Source organism: Pangasianodon hypophthalmus, chromosome 3 (genome assembly GCF_027358585.1).
Source record: "Pangasianodon hypophthalmus isolate fPanHyp1 chromosome 3, fPanHyp1.pri, whole genome shotgun sequence".
NCBI classification, from domain to species: domain Eukaryota; kingdom Metazoa; phylum Chordata; class Actinopteri; order Siluriformes; family Pangasiidae; genus Pangasianodon; species Pangasianodon hypophthalmus.
Window position 1 is genome coordinate 31,747,446 of NC_069712.1, and position 24,196 is coordinate 31,771,641.

General features: G+C 38.3%; 1 protein-coding gene across 1 annotated transcript in view; it reads left to right on the forward strand.

Moving 5' to 3' along the window:
• Positions 1-24,196, forward strand: part of LOC113541899 (pro-neuregulin-3, membrane-bound isoform) — a 323,359-nt gene that overhangs the window by 198,612 nt on the left and 100,551 nt on the right. Inside the window, exon 2 of the mRNA XM_026939082.3 lies at positions 16,782-16,911. Coding sequence (XP_026794883.3) covers positions 16,782-16,911 — 130 coding nt within the window. The remainder of the gene's footprint in view (positions 1-16,781; positions 16,912-24,196) is intronic.

The following is a 24,196-nucleotide window of genomic DNA, read 5'->3' on the forward strand; positions in this document are numbered from 1 at the left end:
CCAATCTTTAACTGTCCAGTTTGGTGGAACCTCTGCCTACTCTAGCCTCAGAGTCTTGATAATGGCTGACAGGAGTGGAACCCAATGTGGTCTTGTGCTGTTGAAGCCCATCCTTCTCAGTGTTGGTCATATTGTGCATCCTGAGATGCTTTTCAGCTCACCACGGTTGTAAAGGGTTGTTATTTATAGTTACTGTAGCCTTCATGTTAGCTAAAAACTGTTAGCTGAAAACATCAAGAGGACATTCTCTAGCTTTAAATAGTGATGGTTTACATTGCTGAAAAGACGCATTGTACACATACAGGAGCTATATTGTTTGGTGATCATTACACATAATTTAATGTACATATAAACAGATAAAAAATATTATTTCTGTTAAATAAAAAAAAAAAGCCTAATAGTTGGCAAACAGCCACGGTATAAGATGACTCCACTTTATCACATCACTCCATTGTTGATTATTTTCTGTATTTTACTCCTGACATAATGCTCATTGACTGTTTGTGCTGATTGTGGAGCTCTGTAAGTGCGTTTTTTTTTTCAGACGAGGTCTTTTGGGGCGGTGCACAAAAACAGGCAGGAGGGCACAAAGAGCAAGCTCCCTACGGAGGGCACGTCAGTCCGGCATGTGCACAATGGATGAGTGAAGAGAAAACTGCACATCACATTTTATCCAGGACAGAGGAACATCCCATGAGAGAAAGAGAAAACATGAGAGAAAACACAAGGGAGATTTTTAGACAGAGGCAGAAAATAAAAGAGCAGGGGGAAAAAAAAGAATGACACTAAGAAAAGAAGAAAGGGACCGAGAAGAAGAAGGAGGAGACAGAGACTGAGAGAAAGGTAGAGGAAAGATGAGAGAGAAGACGGAAAAATTGAGTGAGATCAGAGGGAGGGATAAAGAGAGAAAAATGAGAATGGGAGTGGGAGAAGCAGCGAGAGAGCAAGATGGAGAAAGAAGGGAATAGGAGTGGGAGTGGAAAATGAAAAGAGAGAAGTGTGAGAGAGAGAGAGGCCCCGCAAGAGACACCACAAGAGATAAAAAGGAGAGAGAGAAGAAGAGGAGAGAGAAGGAATGGAAAGATGCTATGGGAGAAGAACTAGCAAATGAAAAGAGAGGGAGAGAGGGAAAACAGAGAGTATAGGTACATCCAAGAAAGATAGAGAGAGGGAGAAAGCGACAGAGAAAGGATAGCAAGAGGGAGAGTTGGGGGAATAGGGGAGGCAAAAATAGAAAGAGAAGAAATGGAGAAAAACAGAAAGAGTAGAGGATGAGAGAATGAAAAAGCAATAGCGATGATGGGGCGATAATAGATGCAGAAAAAGAAAGAAGAAGGAGAGAGAGAGAGAGAGAGAGAGAGAGAACTATTAGAGGCCAAGACAAAAAAAGAGAACGAAGGAAGTGAGACGTGAAAGTGAGACAACAGAGTGACAATATTCACCAGCGCCAGCCAATCAGCAACCAGATCCACCGTAAACAGGAAGTGAGGTTTATTTCTGTAATTAGTCACCTTCAAATCATAGACAAATAAAGAAAATCTTATTCTGACTGGTTGTAGATTGAAAGTTTCAAACGAGACGATCAGCTCGAGTTTCACAGGCTGCCAGAAAGAGACAAAAAGAACCAAAGAGAGAAAATATAATGAAGTTGTTCATTTAAAACTGTTTAATCAGCAAAGGTCACATTACTGATTACAAAAATGGCGTGTGTGTGTGTGTGTTTTATGCGTAGAAAAAGCATGCTGTTTGACGTTTAACACGTCTCCTCAGGACTTGTGATTGCGTATGAATCTGCTCGGCGAACTTGGCTCTCTGTGCTTGGGCGCTACTAATTTAGAAAGCGGAAGAAATGTCAGTCGTTTTTTTAGGTTCAGTGACTGAGATGAAAGTTTAAAGAAAATTACGGAGCCTGATTTCATCTCGACATTATCGAATATGAAGCAGAACATTATGAAATGGATTAGGAGGAAACCGATAAATTTGACTGCTGTATCCTCCGTGGAGTGTGTGTGGAAATTTTTTCATTTCACACAGAACATTTTACGCTACATGCTATGAATACTAATTTAAAAATGCCTGCATAGTGTTTTAGTACACACAAAGATGAGCTTTATTACACACGCATCAATACTCATACTGGAATCGGTCCAATTTGCTGATGATTACACAGTGCTCATTTACTTGTAGCCACTGACATAAGCCTAGTGGACGTTGTCATGTTATTGAACAGACGACACACGAAACGAAAGCAATCTGGACATATTTCACGGTTAATGACAGCAATCAAGGCAAATGAAACTGCAAAATGTGCTCTGTGAAAATATCAAAAGGAGGAGCTACAGCATTTTCTGACAACCTAATAAAACATCTTTATTTGCGCATAAACAATATCTTCAGTAGAAAGCATTCGGGCGGCCAACGTGAATGCTGATCAGTAGCAGTAAGTGGGGTTGTTAAAAATGCACCCAAGATGCCAGGTATTGTGTGCATGCAAATATTTGTGAACATGTATTCAGTGAAGCAAGCGTGCAGAGAATCTGTCACACATAAGAGAGAGAGAGAGAGAGAGAGAGAGAGAGAGAGCACTTCACTTCTGCGAGCACTGAGCACTAATGAAATGTGCACAATGCAGTTCATGCTAACGCTATAACTTCTTATCATAAAACTCAACAGATGGACTTTATTGCTGCAGCAAATGCTGGCTAGGTGAGGAGAAATGTCTATAGACAACGTTAGCTCTTACCCAGTATGTTGTTCTTGATGATCAGGCATTGACAGCGAGAGATTCTGATGCAATGAATACAATGAGAAAACAATGACGACTAAAGCATTTTTCCGAAGTAGAACAAAACCCGCTCTCCATTGCAACCATACTCTATCCCAGGTAACTAATGTAAAATAAATTCACATTTAAAATAAACTCGCAAACATTATAAAGAATACGTCTAGTAGCTTAACTTCATGAATACATAAATATGAAATAAAATCTGACATCTCTGATTAAGTAGGTTACACATTTTGGTAACAGTATCAGTGTTGACAAGTACCAAAAGAGTTCCAAATGTATTCTGTAGTCTGGGGGGGAAGAAAGGTATTGATGCATCCATAGTCTTTACGATTGCAGCAGCAGTTCTTAGAAAGTACAGATCTTCTTAGAGGTTGATATTCGGGGAAATGCAGATCTTTAGGGGATCCATGTGGAATTCTATCCATGGCAGTGGAAAGTAAGTCAGAAGTGCAGAAATCTCCAAGCAGGAGGGATGAATCAAAGAAGCCTGTCAGGATCTGATACATAAATTCTGCCAAGTTTCTTCAGATTTCATCTGAATTAGATCATGAGAAAGGCTACAGCTACAAGCCCCACCCCTTAGCAATCCATTCCTACCTTTCCATACTAGTTACCTTGTGCACTAGAAATTCTTTTCTCACCACGACTATATGTTGTTCACGCTTGCGTGAATTGTACATAAGGCTACAAGTCGTAGTCCTATATTTAGAGGACGCATGTCCTTTTATGTTGAAACATCAAATAAAGTGTTTCATGTTGCTCGCCCGTCCTGTCTGATGTTCCTCAGCCTGTTTTCCTTTGAGGAAAAGATGAGCTAAATCATTTGAATTTGAAACAGCAGAGTCCGTCTCCTTCCTCCTGCTGTCCTTGGCATGAACCTAGCTTTCAAGTCATCTTAGGTTCCACTTAATCACAACGTGCCTTATCTTATTTCCTTTCCCGAAATCAAAAGTGAAGTGCTCGCCATCATTGTGGAACCTATTTTTGTGCAATTGAAGAAGCAAGGTTAGCTTTTTACCCCCCCCCCCCCCCCCCCCCCTAATTTCACATGCCCTTATCATTATCACATGTCAGGGTCGAGGCAGCCATGAGCAGACAATTGGACTTGTCCCAGAAAGTTATATCTTCCTCTTAAGGTTAATTAGAAAACTTTCTAGTCTTGACCACATGTGAAAGAATGTCAGAACTTCACTGAGAGAATGTCAGAAATGTCCCACATTTCATGGACGGTAAATTGCTCAAAAAAAAAAAAAAGTGAGCCACCTTAATTATCATCTTTTCTTATTTTTAGAGTTTACAATTTAAAAGAAATAAGTAGGAGAAACCATAGCTTTATCATCAGCTCTATTCAGTTTTAGCATTTTCTTTCAAAGAGTAAATAAATAAGGAGTGACACCATTCAGGGTGTGCTGGTATAAGAAAATAATCAACGATGGAGTAGCCCAATGTGAATTGGCGTTACTGTTACCACCCGGAAGTTGATTATTTTCCAATAACAGCACGTCCTGCTGTGTTTTATTCCACACAGCAAATTAACTTAATACTTTTTTATCCATTTATAGTTACAATTATTGTTGTGGACCATCCAAAAAACAAGTAAACTCCTGTTTTCACTTACATTCTAACAGTTATAAACAGTCGTTCCCTCACCAGCCTCTCTTTTCCGTCTTTTACTAAGAAAATGATATTAAGTTACTAAGACAAATAAAATGTAACTTCTCAGGTTAGAACCACAAAGTAGCCACAAAAAAACACAAATACTCTGACACTGGAGACTCCTTCCATATATTCTATTCACCATATGGACAATTACATGTTTTTTAAATCAGTTTATATGGAGTGTCATCCATACCAGTCCCTGTGTAAAGTTAATCAACACCTTTTGACCAATCAGAATCGAGAATTCAACAGTGTTGTGTTAAAAATAGTCAGTGAATCAAGTTTTCTTAGATATTCTTGGATAAAGTACTAGGAAAGGTTATGAGCACCAAAATGTTCTTAGCTTCAGAGCTTTCAGAGGTCACTAGGCTGTTTGGAATAGCGTTCGTTTAATCAGCGCTGCAACAGAACGTAACGTTAGTGTTTATTCTCCACGGTCATTTTTATCTGCACTTTTTCCCACAGTTCTACATCATATACGGCTAGCAATTAGGGAATAAATCATTTCCTTTGGAGCTGTACTGACTCGGCATGTAATAAAGCTGGCACGAAATTTCAACACCTTTTCCTCTTCTCTTCCACTTAATCAGAACACACCCTATCTTCTTTCCCTTCCCTAAATTGAAAATGAAGTGCTCCCTGTCCTCGTGAAACCTATTTTGAGCAAGAGTGAAAATGAGAGGGAGGGAGGAAATTTCACCTCTCTCTCGCTCTCTCTGGCACTCTCCCGCTCTCTTCTATCTTTCCCAAATTTATTTATGCATTATCAGAAGCCTGGGTTGAGGTGGCCATGAGCAGACAATTGAATGTGTCCCAAAAGCAATATCTTCCTCTTCAGATTAATTAGGGAACTCAGAACGTGGTACACGAGTAAGAAGTGTCAGAACATTGTTGGGAGAAAATTCAGAGGGAAACGATGAGTCACAAATCAATTTTAAAGGGAAACAGTGCAATTACCTGAATTAAAGAAAGAAAGAAAGAAAGAAAGAAAGAAAGAAAGAAAGTGGTTGGTTGGATGGATAATTATGTATCTAGGGTCCTACACAGAACCTTTAAGAAGTCACCAATGTAAGCTGGAATAGAAGCTAATGTAAGCACAGACGGACAGACGGACGAACAGACGGTCAGACAGACAGACGGACAGACAGACAGCTAGATAGATAAAGCACATTTTGAAAAGGAGGGTTCTTCAAGGCTTCTTTAATGAGTCTTTGGATAATTAGGGGCTTCTTAGGTTCTTAAAAAGCTTCCTGCTTTGAGTTCTTTCTCTGGGTACTTAACGGTTCTTAGCTCCTTAAAAGGGTTCTACCTTTTTTAAGAAAGAATCCTTCCTGATAGGGACACACTGTTGTATAGTTCTACATCGAGCTGTTAAGAGATCACCGGTTTGGGCTGGAAGAGAAGGTGATGTTAGCAAAGAAAGAAAGAAAGAAAGAAAGAAAGAAAGAAAGAAAGAAAGATGATGGTGCACTCTTAGAAAAGAGGGTTCTTCACAGCTTCTTTAATGGTTCATTGAATAACTAAGGGTTCTTAGATTCCTGAAAGGGTTCTACTGGGAATCCGTTCTGATAGGGAAACACTGTTGTAGGGTTCTACACAGACCCCTAGAATTGTGTTCTTTTTATTAGTGCTGCAACAGAAGAGGGAGGGAGGAAGGAAGGAACACACACGCAAAAGGGTTTTTTGGGTAATTAAGGGTTCTTTGCTTCCTAAGAGGGTTCTATGGAAACACACTGTTGTATGGTTCTACCTAGAACCTTTAAGAGGTCACCAGTTGAGGCTGGAATAGAAGGTAATATTCACAAAGAAAGAAAGATTTCTGTTTCCTTGGATAATTAGCAGTTCTTAGCTTCTTTAAAAGATTCTACGCTGTTCTACAAAACACCTTCAAAGGATATTCCTCTCTGTATCAGTGCTGCAACAGAAAGTAATATTCAGAAAGAAAGAGATAAAGAAAGAAAGAAAATCCAACCATTAATATGGAAAATACGGTTTGCTTGCCCTTGTCTGTAAGGTAAAGGACTCTGTGAAGGACTTCCCTTGCCTACAGTGTTCTATACCTTCCTCAGACTCTTAGATCAAGACTAAATGCTTTTGTAGATCTGTCTCCAGTTGTGTGTTTTGAGACTGAACAATTTTCCCTTTCATTCCCTACGATGTGTTCTTGAAGGTTAGTGACTGTGTGAGCGTGTTCTGAAAGTTTTATTGGCTTGACGGTTAGCATGACAGAACTTCCATCTCTTGGAGAATCTACTACACTGTAAGTGAGTATATAAAAAGGTTCCTACTAGAAATCCTTTCTGATGGGGAAACACACTGCTGTAGGGTTCTAAATAGAACCTTTAAGATGCCAGTGGTATTTTTTTTCCTTTCATTTTTTAAAATCTTTTTAGAAGCTTAAGGTAATCTTGCTATCTTCCCGATAAGATCAGCTGCCACTGCATCGGGTTCTTCCTGCTGAGGAGAACAGAACTCCTGAGACTTGGATCAGGTACAACAGATCAATCAGTCCAACACAAACACACACTGTGAAGATCACAGATATAGTCCCTGATAAACCGTGCCTTGCTTGAGAGCAGTGTGTTGGACTTCTTGATGTAGGACAACACAATGATCAAGTACTGAGATGAGATAGCATTAGGATGATGTAGCAGCTTTTGTCTCTTTCACTAAAAACAGTAAAACTTTACTATTTGTGCTGTAAAAAATCTATTTGGGACTGTTACATGGCATTATTACCTTTAATGGAATCAGCTTCTATGAAAAGAAACTCCCAAAGGGATTACTCCCACGGTTATTTTTGTTGTGCTTTAAAGCTAAATACAATTTAAATAAAACTCCTGTATTGTGGCATAGTGAAATATGTCACGACCAGCACTGTGTGAATGAATCACATCACACATCACTGTCTAATTCATTTCGACTAGTTAAGAGTCAGATCAGCAGAACTTGACAGATCACACAGGGTGATACAGAAATGTTTTCGGACACTACAGAGGCAGGAGTCGAACATGGCGGAAAAACCTCTGAGACACTGCGGTAGACGTAGCATTCTCTATCAGAGGAACACCTCTCATTGAGCTATAAGGATGGTTCTGTTGTTGGACATGAGCCCCCATGCTGCGCGCTCTCAGGTCCAGAATCAATGATTTCAGCTGAGCCGCGTCTGCCAGTTTGTCCTGTGGACATGTGGACATTTTATTTGGTACATCCTTAAACAGTGTAGTATGATACAGATGTTTATTATTTTGCATATTTATTGTATTGATTGACTTAATTTTGTTGTTAACATTGTAGACTATAAAGCGCTGATTCTGGAAATGTAATTTGTGCGGTTTGGCACATTCTTTGCTGACGAGCTGGCTATGTTTTTTTTTTTTTTTTTTTTTTAATTATTGGTCAACTAGACAAAATTGTTTTCCATTGGACTATTTGAAAAATGGTGGTAGCGCATCAAATGGACATGTCACAGTGTTTTTTTTTTTTAGATTCTACTGCACCACAAAAAGTTCTCTTGGGCAAATACTCAGAGGATAGTAGTGGTGTGTATGAAAGGCTGGTGTGTATAGTGTCTCTGTGTGAGTATGTATGTGTGTGTACTCTTTGTCACATGTCTCTGCCACTCACATCACATCTGCAATGCAGCAGCATCAGCAGCCTTTGTAGAATCCATTGTCACTCCACACCCACTGCACGCTGAAGCCATTATGATTAGAAGCCTGAACTCCTCCCTCATTCAAATTATTCAAATATTAACACGTTTCTGCAGTCCTTATCTCTTTCGGCACATCACATACACACACACACACACACACACACACACATGTTCTGAACGAGGTGACATTTGGATTGTAATTTCATGGAACTCCAGAGGAACAGGTTTCCCAGAAGAATAGGAAGAAAAAAATGTCTTGAAGGTTGGGAGGGACTTCGGCACCAGCAGGAAATACAGTAATGCCCTTTATAGAGTATCTGACACAAAAGAAAGATATAATTTACAAGGCTGGGTTTTATGTAGCAAATGTTACCATGCTTATTAATATGGCATGGCAGAATTCTCTGTCTCCAAAGCATGTTTTCTTATAAGCTCTGCCAACTGGAAACTAGCTTCTTGTCTCATCTCCCATTTCATGACAGGATGTTATGCATCTAAAGGGAAAAAGGAGATATGAAAGGAGAAAGAAGAACAGGACTGTGCAATTTTATGACTGGAAATGGTAGAAGGGGAAAAAACTATTTCAGTATTTGAAAAGAATTGGAATAGAATGAACAAAAACCTGGACATGGTTGAATTTCACATCCAGGTTCAGAGACGCTGCATATTTTTCGATCTGTTAATACATGTTAAATATTCATACTTACCTAATTATCACAATGTTGTTTTTGGAAAAATGTGCAATTTGGAAGGGCTGAAGGATAGAAGTGTTGTGCTGTCTTAATTTGGGAATGCAGAAACTATCATTCAGATAAACAAGAGGGTAATCCATAATTGTCCAATGATTAAACAGCTACAAAGTGTTAAAAAAGACAATTAACGAACAAAGACTCAGAACAAGTACACAAGGGAAAATCAAGAGTGACTAAAAATGTAAAAACTAAAGATCTGCACAAAAGCACATGATGCCCTCACCGTTGAAGCCAAACACAGAGTGGTCGGATGGATTCCTGACAGGTGGCCCATGTTAAGTGGACCAGTTATCCTGCAGCATTTTAACCAAAGTCACATCACATTCACAATCATTCATCATTCATCAATTTCTAAATCATTATGGCTTTGACCTTCACTTACCTGCAATCACTTGCTCTGAGTGTTCTTTGGACAGGCTCCAGATCCATCACTGCCCTGACCAGGAGAAAGCAAATAATGCAGAGGAATGAAGAAAACGTTTCTACCAAAGGTTTTACTGTTGGAATATTCTGCGAGCTAAACTTGAGCATCCGCTAGAGATATAGATTCTGGTACGTTTTGTGAATGTAAACATGGCCAGTCCTGCTGAAAAATCCAGCGTGATCTGACCAGCTGCCAAAACAAAGTTCAAGCTAATCAATCTGGTAGACCATTTGCCAGCTGGTAATTAATAAATGGTTGGGAATTTTCTCATTTATTTATTTTCTTACAGACCAAGCTGGATTTTTCAGCAGGGAAGAACTGTCTACTTCCACAGAAAGACGCAACTTGACTCACATGACACTATGCGATTACCTTTACCCACACCTTTAACTGATTTAAAATATATATATATTTTTAAAACAATTACAAAATGAGTGTTTTTTAATCCAGTGACTGTATCGTACTCCTAAAATCTCACTGGTAGCCAGAAAATTGTACAAAGCCCATGGCTCATGGGGCATCTAAGGCTGAGACTACTATTGGAATGAATCTACAATCCAGTGATTACTCCAGGTAGTAAAATAAAGGTCAGTTACTGTATGAGGCCAATGTTTAAATGTATTTGTCAGTTGGAGCAACAGTGCTGTCATCTGATGATTTAGCCAAATTGCAACTTCAGATTGGCCGAAATACAGTATTTATTAAGGGTCACTCTTTCACGCTTGGACAGACTGTATCTTGGAAATAACAAATGCTTTTGTTTGGTTGGTGAAGGAAGTACTGCTGACTGTTTCTTGTACCATTGTGGGGGAAAAAAAATCCATAAAAATGGAAGGACAATTTTGCACCTCTGCATGAGCTACACCATCCCCTCAGAGGCTTGGTACAGAACATACCAACTGGATACTGTGAGCCTAGAGTGTAGCAACTCTTGCCTGCATGCTTCCTTATCGACCACCTTTATTTCTCTGCACGATGGCCGTTGAATGCAATAGAAGGTAATGCTGAGGGAGTGTGCTCTGCTCAGGGCCTACACACACACTCTGGAACACACACAGGACTCCATCCATGTTGGCTCTCCTGGGGCCAGGCACTCAGCACTTGAACCAATATCAGTGGGGGCTGATCTTAATATCTTGATGGTGTGGATATGTTGGTGTGCAGTCAAGGAGAGAGAGGAGGAGCTACCATCTTTATTAAATTGCTCATTTTTATTATTTCACTGGGGGAAAATAGCACTGTACCCCCCCTTCCCTGTACTCTCACTTCTATCAGCCTCTCACTTCCATCACCCGGCTATGAGTGGCTCCCTGAGGAGAGAGCATGGTAATTCTGCAAGATTGGGTTGGCTTTAAAGGCTTTACTTTCTGCCCTTTTGGTTGTTGTGTTGAGTGTGTATGCCTTTTTTTTTTTTTTTTTACCTCTCTAGTTTGTTTCAGAGCTGAACGAGTCACAGCCGGCAATCTATGGGATTGGTTCTGTGGTACACAGGCTCAAAATCCCAAAAGTTACATTGAAAAGTCGAATGCTTGGTTAAGTCTGAAATGATGAAACATGGTCTCACAATTGCAAATTCTAGTTGGAGTGACAGTTATGTCCTTCCACAGTGGCTCTCTGAAGACAGCCTCTAGCTTGGATGAACAGCTAAAGTTAGAGGGGCATTGTAATAGTTAGAAGTGTCATAACAGGAAAGCCCTAAATGATGGGGGATAGTGTTGCCAAATTTTCAGGGGATAGTAGCTGATGTATGCTCAACAAGTAGCTAAAATTTGCCAGATGATGTCATTTGAATATTAATTTGTATATTTACTAAATCAGAATGATCATTTGTGTCACACTGTGTTACATGGAGAAGGAAAATATTCTCCAGACACATAGAATAGAATAGAGTTTTATCAGAATAAAAAATAATAGATGTGTCAAGAACACAGACAAAAAGAGGCAGTGGTAGTGAGTACTCTGGAAATAGATATGAAGGAAACATTTATATATGGAATAACTTGCTTTTATTACTAAATATCGCCAAGAAGAGAGTTTAAAATAAAAAACAAAGAAGTGTGTGGGTGATCACTGGTGTTCAATGGTGATCAGTGATTGGTCATTGGGAACAACGATGATTGGTGATTGGTCATTGGGAACAATGGTGATGGGTGATTGGTCATTGGGAACAAGGATGATTGGTGATTAGTCATTGGGAACAATGGTGATAGGTGATTGGTCATTGGGAACAATGGTGATCTGTAACATTGGGAAACATTGGCTCACACAAGTAAAGTGAAAATGTTCTCTCAATTCGTTTACCCAGCAGCTGTGATTAGAGCTGGAGAGCCATATCCAGTGAAGGACAGTCAATATTTGCTCAAAGTGTTGCTACACTAGTTGCTTTGTCACTAGAAAGAAACTCACTAAAGAGGTCTAAGAAGTCACCAACTCTTGCTACAAAGTCGCTAAGTTGGCAACACTGACCAGGATTTCTAGCTTTGCCCAGTTACTGGTTGGAGCTTTTTCTGTCAAGAAAGCAATGCAGTCTTAGCTACTGGGATTCAAAGGAGTTCTCTTGTCACAAACAACCCTCAGGGCCAGTAATCTATTTGATGAAAAGGTTACTGACAATGAGTGGTCAGTGAAGCTAAAAGATGAAATCAGTACTTCCTTTTCAGGCAGTAAATTGCCAATGACCTTTTAAAAAAGAGGGAGAAAGTGAGAGATTATTGGTAAAGCAAAAGCTTTTAGGCAGTTTTTTAGAACATGCAATGACACATTTTTCCTAATGTTCCCTAAAACAGCAATCCTACATTTTCCCAGACATTATTAAATACAAATTCCAGACATCACAGTTCCAAAATCTTTGTAACTGGCTTTATGTTTTGTCTGACAGTGTTAACCAAAACCCTACAGACACTCAGTTATGGGCTTCAGTGAGGAAAATTTATTACTCTTCCCAGAAAGAACAGACCTTTTCAGATATGGAACCTGACAGGAGGAGATTGTTGCAATATACCAAAGTTATCACAAATGGCTGTCAATTACACACCCAAAAGAATGCCACAGAAATCTGGCTATGTGTCTGAAGTTAAATGCAAGAAACAAGGAATTTACGTAGTTTCTGAAATCACATAGTTGTTGACATGGATTAATGGTTATATCGTGCTAGACTGAACACAATATTTCATTAAAAAGTTATTAATACAGAGGGGAAGCAATATGCAGGCGGATATTTGTTGCATCAGGCTGACATTTATTGGACTGAGACAAAACAAAGTTAACTAGGCCATGCCAACCTTTTGTGGGAAACTTAGTAATTTTTACATGAACTTTGGAGAACCACAACAGCTGTGAACATTTTGTGTGCAATGACAAAATGGCTAAGCAGTCTCGTTCTCCAAGGAACAGAGATGTCAGTTTGGGAGGGGTTCCATCCCAAAGGAGTGAAATGATAACAGGCCGTCTTTTTAGCCGTCTACATCACAGAGTTTTCAAACTTACCTGCAAATTAAAAAGGAACCAGACATAACATACTAATTCAAACAAGTGGAATTAGGTGTGGCCCCTGCATGATTCATGGGCTCCAAACTCAGGGTAGACTGACATTAACATGTATATTAACATCACCGTGGATATTAACAAATAAGGCCTTTCACATTCTTTGTCATTGTAATGTCTGGTCTTGGTCTTTATATTTATAAGAAGGCGTGTCATGTGATTAGTAAGTGAACTCAAACTCTAAGACGTGGATCACTGAAAGAAGAACACTGGCATGTATCTGTCCTCCCACTACCCAACTGTGCATACTTAGCATGAAGTTTAAGTTTCATCCTAAGTTCTCAAAGAGCTGCTCTTGAAGTACTTAAATAGAATTATTAGACGTTCCCAAGAATATTCAAGTGCCATAAATCCTGTCCATGAGCGTGTCCTCGTCCTTCCACATTCTCCATTCTCTCCTGGTGTCATCTTTACTGCCGCTCCAGTGCTGATTGATACCCGCTGACCTTGTCTACCGGCTATGCCGCTAGGAACCAGGAGGAATGCTGATTCTGAAGGACAGCACTGGAAAAGAGCTCAAGGGAATCCCATCCTTCCATCTCTCCACCACTTCCCTTCCTCCGCCTACAGCAATCAGGAAAGATGGAAGGACTGTCACGCAAGCCAAGATCCATGACACAGCTCAGGGCTAGCGATGTCTTAACTGCCTTTTCAGAGGACGAAGATCAATTGCATTGTGTAATATGGGTGTTGTGTTGCGTTTATAAATGAGAGCTTAGTGAGAATTTATTGGCCTTCATAAGCAATAAACTCAAGCTTCATATCTTAATATACATTCTTTATGTCTGGTGCGCAGTGTGTGGCAACAAGCATCTTGTACAATGTGAACAATATGAAGGTTAGGAATGTGCAGATATTATTTATTTTCAAATCACGATAACCACCTTACAATGCATCTAGGTTTGTCATACTGTCCTGATATTCCTCAGTGGAAGTACATCATGTTTCAGACTTTTATCTACGCTCTTGTCCGGTCAACTGACTCGCTGGATTGCATGTGATCTTCCTTTCAAATTTTCCAATATTCAGACATTTAGAATACAGCTGCCTTCAGAAGGGGACAGCACTCATCTTGGGAGCGCAGACACTGGAACCTCGTCATCCAGTGTCCACCCAGGAGGCGTCTTCCCTAATGGAAAGACATGCAAGTGGCCTCCTACATGTGTCTCAGCAAGCTATAAATGGTAGCATAGAGAAAAAGGATGAATGCTTGAGTCTGAATAGTCAGAAGGCATTGATTAATTGTATGTAACAGTATTGCTCCAGTGTCAGCGCTTTGTAACAGTTAACGCTTTGTAACTGATATGGGAAAGTTTTCAGGACAGAGGAGTGTGCGCTTTGTGGTTTCTCCGTAACATGACACACAGTTTTTTGGGGTTTTTTTTGCCTTATTAACTTCAGAAGAGAGAAAAACAGGAATGCCGGTGAGGGAACAACTGTTTATTGTCTCAACTATACAAAAACAATAAGTAAGAAAATATGGCATGTCCTTCATAAATACAAAAAAAGCAGTTATTGGCAGATTTCTGTGGTAAAAGAGGAATAAAACACTTTTAAACATGCTGTGACAGTGACTCCTCTTCATCACACAACCCTGTCACTGATTATTTTCCTATAACAGCATGCCTCCCGCCTCTTCTTTTATTCCTTACATATATGTTTTTTAAAATATATATACAGTATACACATTTTTTTGTTAATGCACATACACCCTACTGATGTACTGACACACTGGTAGGGTTTGAAGTGTAGCTACTTGATATGTTTAAGCACACGCAGAATTTCATCAGTCATGTTTTATGGTCAGCATGCTGACGGGCCTAGCACTGCATGTCGATAGGAAAGTAAAAAAAATAGCAACGTTCTGATATTATGCAGGCTCTTGCGAACGCAGGAGCGTGTCCTATTCATCATGATGGAGTCTTATTCCCAAATAGTGGACTGCTTCCTGTATTAATCTCATTAGGCCAGAGAGAGCGATTGTCCCTCTCCTCCATCCATCTTCTCACAGTCACGGATCAGCAGCAAAGCAAACACCGGGCTGTGTTAACATTATACACACTGTATTACAGTGTTGCTTCCGTCCAGGCTAATAGTGGCTACCTTGCTGACTGATGGAGAAGGATTAAAGTTGTTAGTGTGAAGGTATAAAAACAGATTAGAAGTGGTGTCTGCTGTGGTGTTTTACCCTTCAAACAGGTTTCAGATTGTGTGTTTTGTGTTGCTTATAGCATTGCCATCTCACAGCTCCCGAGTCCTCAGTTCAATCCTGATCTAGGGTTGCTGTGTGTGTGGAGTTCTCGTGTTCTCTCGTGTCCATGTGAGATACTCTCTGCGTTCTCCTGTTTCCTCCGACCTCCCAAAGGCATGCCAGTAGCTGGATTGGCTGTGACAAATTACCCCAATGTGAATGTGTATCTGGTGCCATGTGATTATAATGTGAATGTGTATCTGGTGCCATGTGATAGACTGGCGTCCCATCTAGTGTGTATTCCCATGTCACTCCAGTATTCCCGGGATTAGACTCCGGAATCACAGATTCTCTAACTAAAGCACTTTTGTTGCATTGAAGATGAATGATGTCCAGGTATGAATAAAAATGATACTCATCATTAAGATGAGTGAAGTGTGTATGAAATTGCAATCAATCTGAATATTCTGTCATTTTCCAAATATTTAAGATGTTAATATTTTAGTGTTCTTTTTTTATCTCCTAGTAATTAACTTTTGTTTTATAACAAATTGGTAAATATTCTTCTCTACTACTATCAGTTGGCACGAACACCATCTGTCAGTGAAGAATAATAGGATTTACTTATTAATTAAATTATACTGAATTTCTCAAATAATATAATATTCAATTATACTGACAAATATAATCAACTCCTATGATGCAATATTGTGAAAGTGGGATAAACAATTGCAGCAGAGCACAATATAATGGAATTTTAATGGATGTACCAGTTGCTTGCCAGATACACCCGATGCAAATGTATGTACCCCCCCCCCCCACACTTTTTTTTTTCATTTTATCAGGAACAATAATACAATTTCAAGCTTGAAATGAAACATTACAACTCAGAGGATGCAAAAGCTGCTCAGTTGTTACAGAAGAGGTTGAAAACATGACACATTCACTTTTTTGGACATTTTGTTAGTCATGATATATATATATATATATTAAAAAAAAAAAAGTAAGACATTAAATTTGTTTGGGTGAGTCCAAGTTTGGTCTTCCATTTAGCCCTTATAACTCTTAAAATTATAATTATCTTTTAATACTTAATCTAAGAAAAAGAGATGATTTTTTTTTTTTTGCCAAGAATTAGTAAAATGTGGTTAATTAGCATGTACGCTAATGGCATAATGCCATTCTAATAATCTCCTTAAATTTCTTTCTTTTTTAAATTAATAATTTGGATAACGGGGTTGACCTTCAGGAAAATTAGATGATGCAATTTCCTGTTGATCATGTGACTTCCAAGTATTTCATAGGGGTGAATGTGAACAGGGTTGAGTGAAATAACAAAAATTGAGGTTTTCATTGACTCATGGAAAAGGATTAGATGTAAATGGATTCACATATTTACATTAAAAAAATAGTTTTTTAAAAAAATAGCATTTTAAGGATTATATTTCAATGTAAATTGTAGTTCTGGAAAACCTGGAATAGGTTTTATGAATGTTTTAAATTATTTATCTGAAATATGCACATGGGTTGATGTATAGAACACTTCATTTGTGTTTAAAATGCCTTTTTCCCCCCACATACATATTTGTATATTAAATATCACAGAGACACAAATGGCACGCAGTCACTTGTGTTGTCTTTGTCTTTTGCCTACTGCATCCTTGCCTACTTTACATTTACTTGATTACGTCATAAAGTTTGCCAACCACCTGTTTTTTTTAGTTTTTTTTTTTTAATTTTTTAAATTTTTTCTTGTGTTTGTCTTGCAGCGGCCCCGACCCTCCCTCCCTTGAAATCGGAGCATTTCAAGCCGTGTCAGGAGAAGGACTTGGCCTATTGCCTCAACGATGGCGAGTGTTTTGTCATCGAGACTTTAAGTGGCCCTCACAAGCACTGCAGGTAGGAAATTGGAGAAATAAAGTGAAGTTCTGGCTCGGTGGCTTTAAACTGATGGGAATACTGTATTCAATTTGCCAAAAGAATGATCCTTTTGGAGCGCTCAGTCAGTTGGTTCCATTCTCTCTCTTTCTCTTTCTCTTTTTTCCCCACCATATTATTTTCTTCATCTCTCTGGGACTTGCTTCTTGCTTCAAGTGCTTAGTCATGCTAACAATGACGGTTCCATCATAGCCCGAGAACTGTCTGAGGTCCCTTCCCTGCTAATTAAAAGTGGCACTTTACAGAAGTTCATTAGCGACACGTTGCCTTGGTGCTTCCCCACCCCCAACGCCCATGTCTAGAAACCACAGGCGCACATCGGAGGTAGATATATTCACTGAATGTTCAGTTAACCCATTTAACAAAACATTGGCGCTTGTTGAAATAACAACTTTTCAAGCAAAGGTCAAAGTCCTGTGGTTTCGCTTGAGCGGATGTCTTGTTCGTTACCCCAGGAACATAGTGATGAATAAGTAAATTGTCACACTCAATGACTCTTTGAGGAGAAAAGGGGAACACGAGTACTTGTTTGAACAGTAGTAATTGGCAGAGTTGTTCTACACGTTCTGTTTATTAGACTGTTTCTGGAAGGCAGTTCGTCCTCTTCAGACTCCTGCTGCTAATTAAATCCCTGAGCAAAGTTCCTATTAAAGAGATCCGGAAGCAAGGTGAAGGTCTAAAGGGATAGTTCAGGCACAACTGCCATCTCAGGCTACCTAGGCTAATATGTGCCTGTAAACTAAGCCAAGTAAGTAATGTAAGTCAAAATACTGTCAGGATACTGCAAATCAGAAATGTGTGTCATTGTTAACTTGTTTCCCAGGCAAATACTACGGTGGCCCTAAAGCGCAAAACATTTTAACAAACCAAAAATGCAACAGCAAATAAAAAAAACAACAACAAATAACAAAACTCTCTTGCATTTTTGGTTTGTTTTTTGGATTATATTGCAATTCGGGGCCACTGTAAAATATTGAGAACGTTATGGCCTAGTCTGTGCTGAGTTGTAGATGAGGGGGATTTCTGTTACCTGGCAACCCTATGAACTTCCACAAGCTGTCCTTGTCCCCGGGTTGTTTTGACTCAAAGCTTTCTAGCAAAAAAAAAAAAAAAACACCTAATAGTGCACCAGCTACTCGTATCAGTGTATTCATGTTCATTTGGAACTCCTTGAAATTTGGTTACATCCCTGTCATGCACACTATGGACCATTTCACTGAGGTAAACAGCAATAAAGTGACTTTGCATGTCCATTCCAAAAGCACCATTTTTAAATGTAAAGCTCTCAAAGCTTGTACTTTTTAAGTCTCCTGAAAAGCAAATGACAAGATGCACACAAAAATTAATAATACATGATCGAACCTCATTACCAGATCCTTTGAACAAGAATGTAAACAAACTTTATAATGTATATACTGCATATAATCATGTATCATTATCTTGTTGATAATTAATGTGTTTACACCAAAGCAATGGTTAAAGCTTATCGTAGTTTGGATCAATATGTTTACTTTCTTAGCAGAAAGGCAGGAAATATTGTTGGAAAACACTGTCTAACACTCACATGGTTTGTTGCTAGGAAGGAATGGACGCTGTATGTGTATGTCTCGATGAGGTAGCTAGCTAGCTGATTAGCTTTCGTGTGCTTCACAGCTGCGTATTCACCCATGCAGCTTGTACTGATCTCAGGTTTTAAAATGTGTGTTAGAGATTTGTGATACAGTGTGTTCACAAACCATGTCGTGCAACATGCAACATTTAAGCGTGTAATCTCTGCGTAATATATGTTGTGGTACTGATCCTGGAGTTAGTGTGTATCCAGTCGTCTCTCACTACACTGCAGCAATCCAAGAGTGTCTCTGTGTTATGTTTTTTGGAAATCGATACACTTTAATTTCTGAAGCAAGTTTATTCCTGGCCTGAGGGAAAATCCAACAACTGGACAACAACATGGTCCCAATTTTAATTTGGACATCCTGTCATTAAATCATGTTCCCAGTCACATAAAAAGAGGAACATGGATTATGGATTCTTTGCTCAGGTTTTGAATGATGTTTAGCATCAAGCGGATATGTTCTATATATAGGAACCGTGTTACAGCTCCAGGTTCAGACGTGAGATTAAGGCGTGTGCTGAGTTTGACATGTTCTCTCCATACACTCCTGGGTTTCCTCTGAGTGGGAAGGTGGACTGGTTACTCTACATTACCTCTAGATGTGAAATGTGTGTGTGGTATGTCCTGAGATGATCTGGCGTCCCGTCTGGGATGCATTCCTGCTTTGAGCTGAGCAAGCCCAGGATCCATCACTGCAGGGGCCAGGATAAATGAATAAATGAAAAATTTACAGGAATAAAACAATGAATAAATCAATTACATTAATATAATAGTAATATGACTGGGGACAAATGTTATTTAGAATGAATATCTTTATAATATGAAATTAATGGGAAAATATCATACATAAAATCAACCATTAAAAGTAACTGAATTTTATATTTCATTTTATTTCATTTTAATTTATTGTTATTTTAATTTAAACTAGTTAGTTAAGTAATTAAATTTAAATTTTTAAAGTGTTTAATTTTTTAAGTAATTAAATTTGCTTTAATTAGAAATTAAATAAATACATGTAAATTAAATAAATTAGAATTATATAAATAAACTGGGTTGTTTCGACTCAAATGCTGCAATTGGTATAAATAAATAAACAAACAAATAAATAAATAAAATTACAATTGAATAAATAAAATTGCACACAATTACTCGAACGCTCCATTTGGTATCATTATGTGAGAGGTGACATAAAGTGCATTCAGCTCATGCTGCCTCTGGTCTCATGATGTCTTCCATCTCCAAGGTCAGCATATAAAAAAGCCATTTATTTTCCTCCTGACCTGCTCTGATATTCTTTAAACACTGTTTCTTTTTCTTCTCAGGCATTTAAACTGGTCTTAAATCACTGTGACTAACTGGCAGGCCATCAAACAAGGATGGCTATTTACTTTATTTACTTTATTGCATTTATAGAGATTTAATATTCTCTGGAGACTTCCATTAATCCTTATTTTGTTAGGATCATAGAGAGAATGATAAGATCAAGACTCCTTGCAAAATTGTAATGCATTTTTGACATGACATGCCTTATAGAGTACTCTTTCTTCTCCGTAACTCATTTTGCTGATAGGCTACTGACAATTTATTAGAGCTGATGGCGGTTCAGCAATGGCCTAGCCAGATTCAGATCAGAGCACTGAGATTCATTGCCTTATTTTTTTTATTTTTTTTTTGAAACCTGGTCCCTTAGTTCTGCTACATTAGACAATGTGGTGCTTTGCCTTTTCTAAAGTACCCATTTTAACCTCATTAGTGGCTTGTTAATGAGCTGATACGTTGATTCAGGTGCGTTAGAGCAAGGAAATCCACTAAACTCTGCAATAAAATGGGATCAAACTGGGGGAACACTGCTCTTTCAGTCTTATATTAAGGCTCCTGCGAAGCTGAAGATGTTGAATAAATTCCCAGTAAAATACATGATGCAACCTCCTAATACCCAAATGTCAAAAAAAAAAAAAAAACAAGCTAGTCGTTCCAACACCGCCCACCTGCTGCACTACACACACTGGCCAAGGCGCAGCAACAGTAGAGTGATTTTAACCAGTCAGAATCAAGAACTCATGGTTTTGTGGAAAATCAACACAAACTATACGTCACATGACAGTTAAACAGGTTGAGAGGAAATAATAAGACTCAAATAATGTTTTTAATTGAGATGCATGAAGAGAATGTGACAGCTCATAGCCAAAGTGTTTGCCACTGACTTTTTGTCAAGGTCACAAACAAGATTAGAAACAAAGTGTAAATAAAGTCATCTCATTTGTTTCCTATAATCTGTATTAATGCACTTAACTAGCTAACTAGCTCACCATATATTACCATATCTTTACATATCACTTTTTAAACCTTATCAGTAAGATTTCTGAGGTTTCTAAACACCGGACTGGGCAGCACATTGGAGCTTGAATGATCACCTAACTAATGAATGATTTTTAGTTACTGAAGATTAAATCAGTTTCCCCTTTCACCAAGGAACCAAGCAGGAAAACATTAGCTAAGACTAACCAACAAAATGTTAGATACTGCAATATTAATTTGATTTGGATGGTAATAGCTTGCTGTCACGATACAAACTGCTGTGATATGAAAAATATGAAGCGTCCATAGATGAATTACAGTGATGGGTATTAGGTCTCATTCCTGCTATCACATCTCTTTCACAAAATTTTTTAGGAATTTAGCGATCTGATGCTAAAAAAGTTGCCTTATGACGTTACAGATAGATGATTATGTAGTGATGTAGATTCACCTCAAGATACTTAAAACCCAGATGTAAGTACAGTAACAAATTGTACATTGTTGTGTCCAACTTTGGGCGACGAGTTTGTTGTTCTCCTCGTTCCAGGTTGCTTTGAGCAACCTTTCATGAAGCAAGGTTACAAAAACACATATATAAAAATATTGAAGTTTCACAATATGAATCCACGAACAACAGATCAATGAAACTCCAATATGCTTTGTTGTCTCATTGTATTGAGATGAATGCAGCTTTTGAAGCTGTCATCATATTGATATTCTCCAGTAGAGTTAGGAAAGTAATACAAAATATCTAACAAAACACAATATTTACACTGCAAACCCGGCTCTGTTTTCCAGTTCTTGTAAATCACCAGTGACTCAGTCCATATTTCTGGGCCATCTAGCTATGAGCACCCTCTAAAGCATCCATTATCCATGCTTACTGAACTGTCTACAAAGCTTTTCTCTGGATGTACCTGTGGGAATTAAATGCTTTTGAGTCATCCTTTTCACATTCTGTCGCAATTTAGAAAATGCGCCTATTTCATCGAAAGGCTGTAATACTCACCGTGCAGTTCAATGGAAAAGTGAACACCTGTGAAAGAGTTAAAGGATATTACCATCAATGAATGTGCCAAAGATGTTGATGATTATGTTGAGATCTTGTGTGATTCTTGAATACGACTTGGAATGGTATTTTTTTTTTTTTCGTCCCTCAGTTTTGCACAGAAGCAGGGTCTGTGCATGTTGAGACCATTCGTTTTTGCAAAATGGGAAAACAAGGAACATATGATAAAATTGGGAGAAACATATTTGAAAATGGAATTCATAATAAATTTGATTCATAATAAATTAATTTTTGGTCAAACTATCTCTGGAACAAATGAGCATTTTTTTTTTTGGTCCAGATGAATACATTCTTTGTTAAGCATCATATTATCTTTAATTTGGAAAGCAAAGAGTTAAATTTCGATGTCCATGCATGGACATTTCCATGTGCATAGTATTAAATATCTGGTAATTTAAAAGGTATCAATATTGTGCTTTAATAACACATTTACAAGCATTGCTTAAATCTCTTCTAAAGATGTCCTGCAGGGTTTATGGTCAAAACTTGCAAAATGATATTAAATATTTTATGTAGTATGACTTTAGAGACCATTGCTTCTGTAACTGTGTTAAATCGTCGCACTTGCCCATCTTGCACCTTACTAACAGCACATTCATTAAATTTCATTCATTTAAAACAGCCTCTATTAAGCGTCCACCATCTTACATCTCGGGAAACGTATTTATCTCCTCCATAGAGGACCCTAGCTTTAAAATTACGGTTATACATTTGCATTAAAATCTATTATAAAGAAATGCATACTGTACCTACTACTGTAAAACATCACTTATCTACGACGCATGTAAGTCAGAAGAAAGTTCGCAAATTAAATTTAGCATTAATAAGGCCATTATAAAGCGTTATACCACAGAATTGTTGAATTATCAAATCTGATTCATTTCCTATAACAGCAGCTTTGACAGTAGTGCAGCTGCAAATCACAGGTTTATATTAATGCGCTCATTAAAATACGTCATAATTTCTATAGTAACAACTTACACAGGGACTTGTATAGAGATTATGCTGTTAAAAAGAGAAATTAATATAAATAAAACATAAAATATATACATTTTAGTTTGAACACTATATCTACAAATAGCTCTTCTCACTTTTATATATAAAACACATAAACGTCTTAGATCACCTTGTAAGTTTTGACTGAAAAACTTCATAAATTCTCCAGCACCGTATCATAAAAAGTGTTTCTGCATGGCTTATAAATGGGTTATGAAGGCTGAGTGCAGTAAACATTTTAATTCATCCCCTAACAGCCAGAAATGATTATTTAACTCCTACAGCATTGCCTAGGCAGAATGTACGTCAGAGAGAAATGACAGTAAGTTAGCAAAATGTCTTTTATTGTGTTTTTTTGACACCCCAAATGTGTGTTTTAGCTCTAGAGACATGCATTTTCCATTCAGGTACAATTTATAAAGCTTCTGCGCAGGAAGTCAAGCTCAAGGTGCCCGAGGCAAATCAGGTTGTGCAGCACAGGTGGAGGTTTAGACTTTCCGAATTGGAAGTCAAGCTGCATACATTTCTGCTCGTCTAGCTCTTAAAGAGCTCGTTTCAGCTTTAGTCCTACATCAATGACAGAGCTGTGGATGTCTCTGCAGAACAGTGCGGCTTTGCTACGGTTGGAAGACAGAACAAAAGAAGCTGTTGGAGAACGACTGGAGAGAGGAGTGCTTTTTAACCTTGCGCCTTTTTTAGGAGGGATTGGTTTATTTATTCCGTGATGGGGGATTGAACAGAAGCTGAATTTTACTGCCTTCAGTTGGCATTTAAGTGTCAGGCTTTTGTTAGCATGCATGAAAATAAAAATTCACAGAACATTCCTTTTTTTTTATAGTCATCCAGCATGTACTGTGTACAGTGGGATGAAATAGCATGCCTCCAGGAACACAAAGCAGCATATGAGGCAACACAGCACCTCTCTACACTCAGATTTATTTGAGATTGGAGTTTCGCTCGCATCGTGAGGATTTAATACAGAAATTCTGCACATCAGTTGCATGACATTTGCAATCAGTTGCAATCAGAGTTGTACGACGGTTACGCACATGGGGTGGAGTTTACCTAAAACAGAGGTGTGTCTCAGTCGTGCAAGATTCTAACCTTCGACTTAGAGCGCGTATTTCTTGCGCAACATTGGCTCACACAAAGGGCAGTATTAATAGTAAAGCTTTCTTACAGAACAACATAAGAAAAAAAAAACTTTGGCAATATTTTATTAATAAAGTACTCTATCTATCTATCTATCTATCTATACTAATAACACA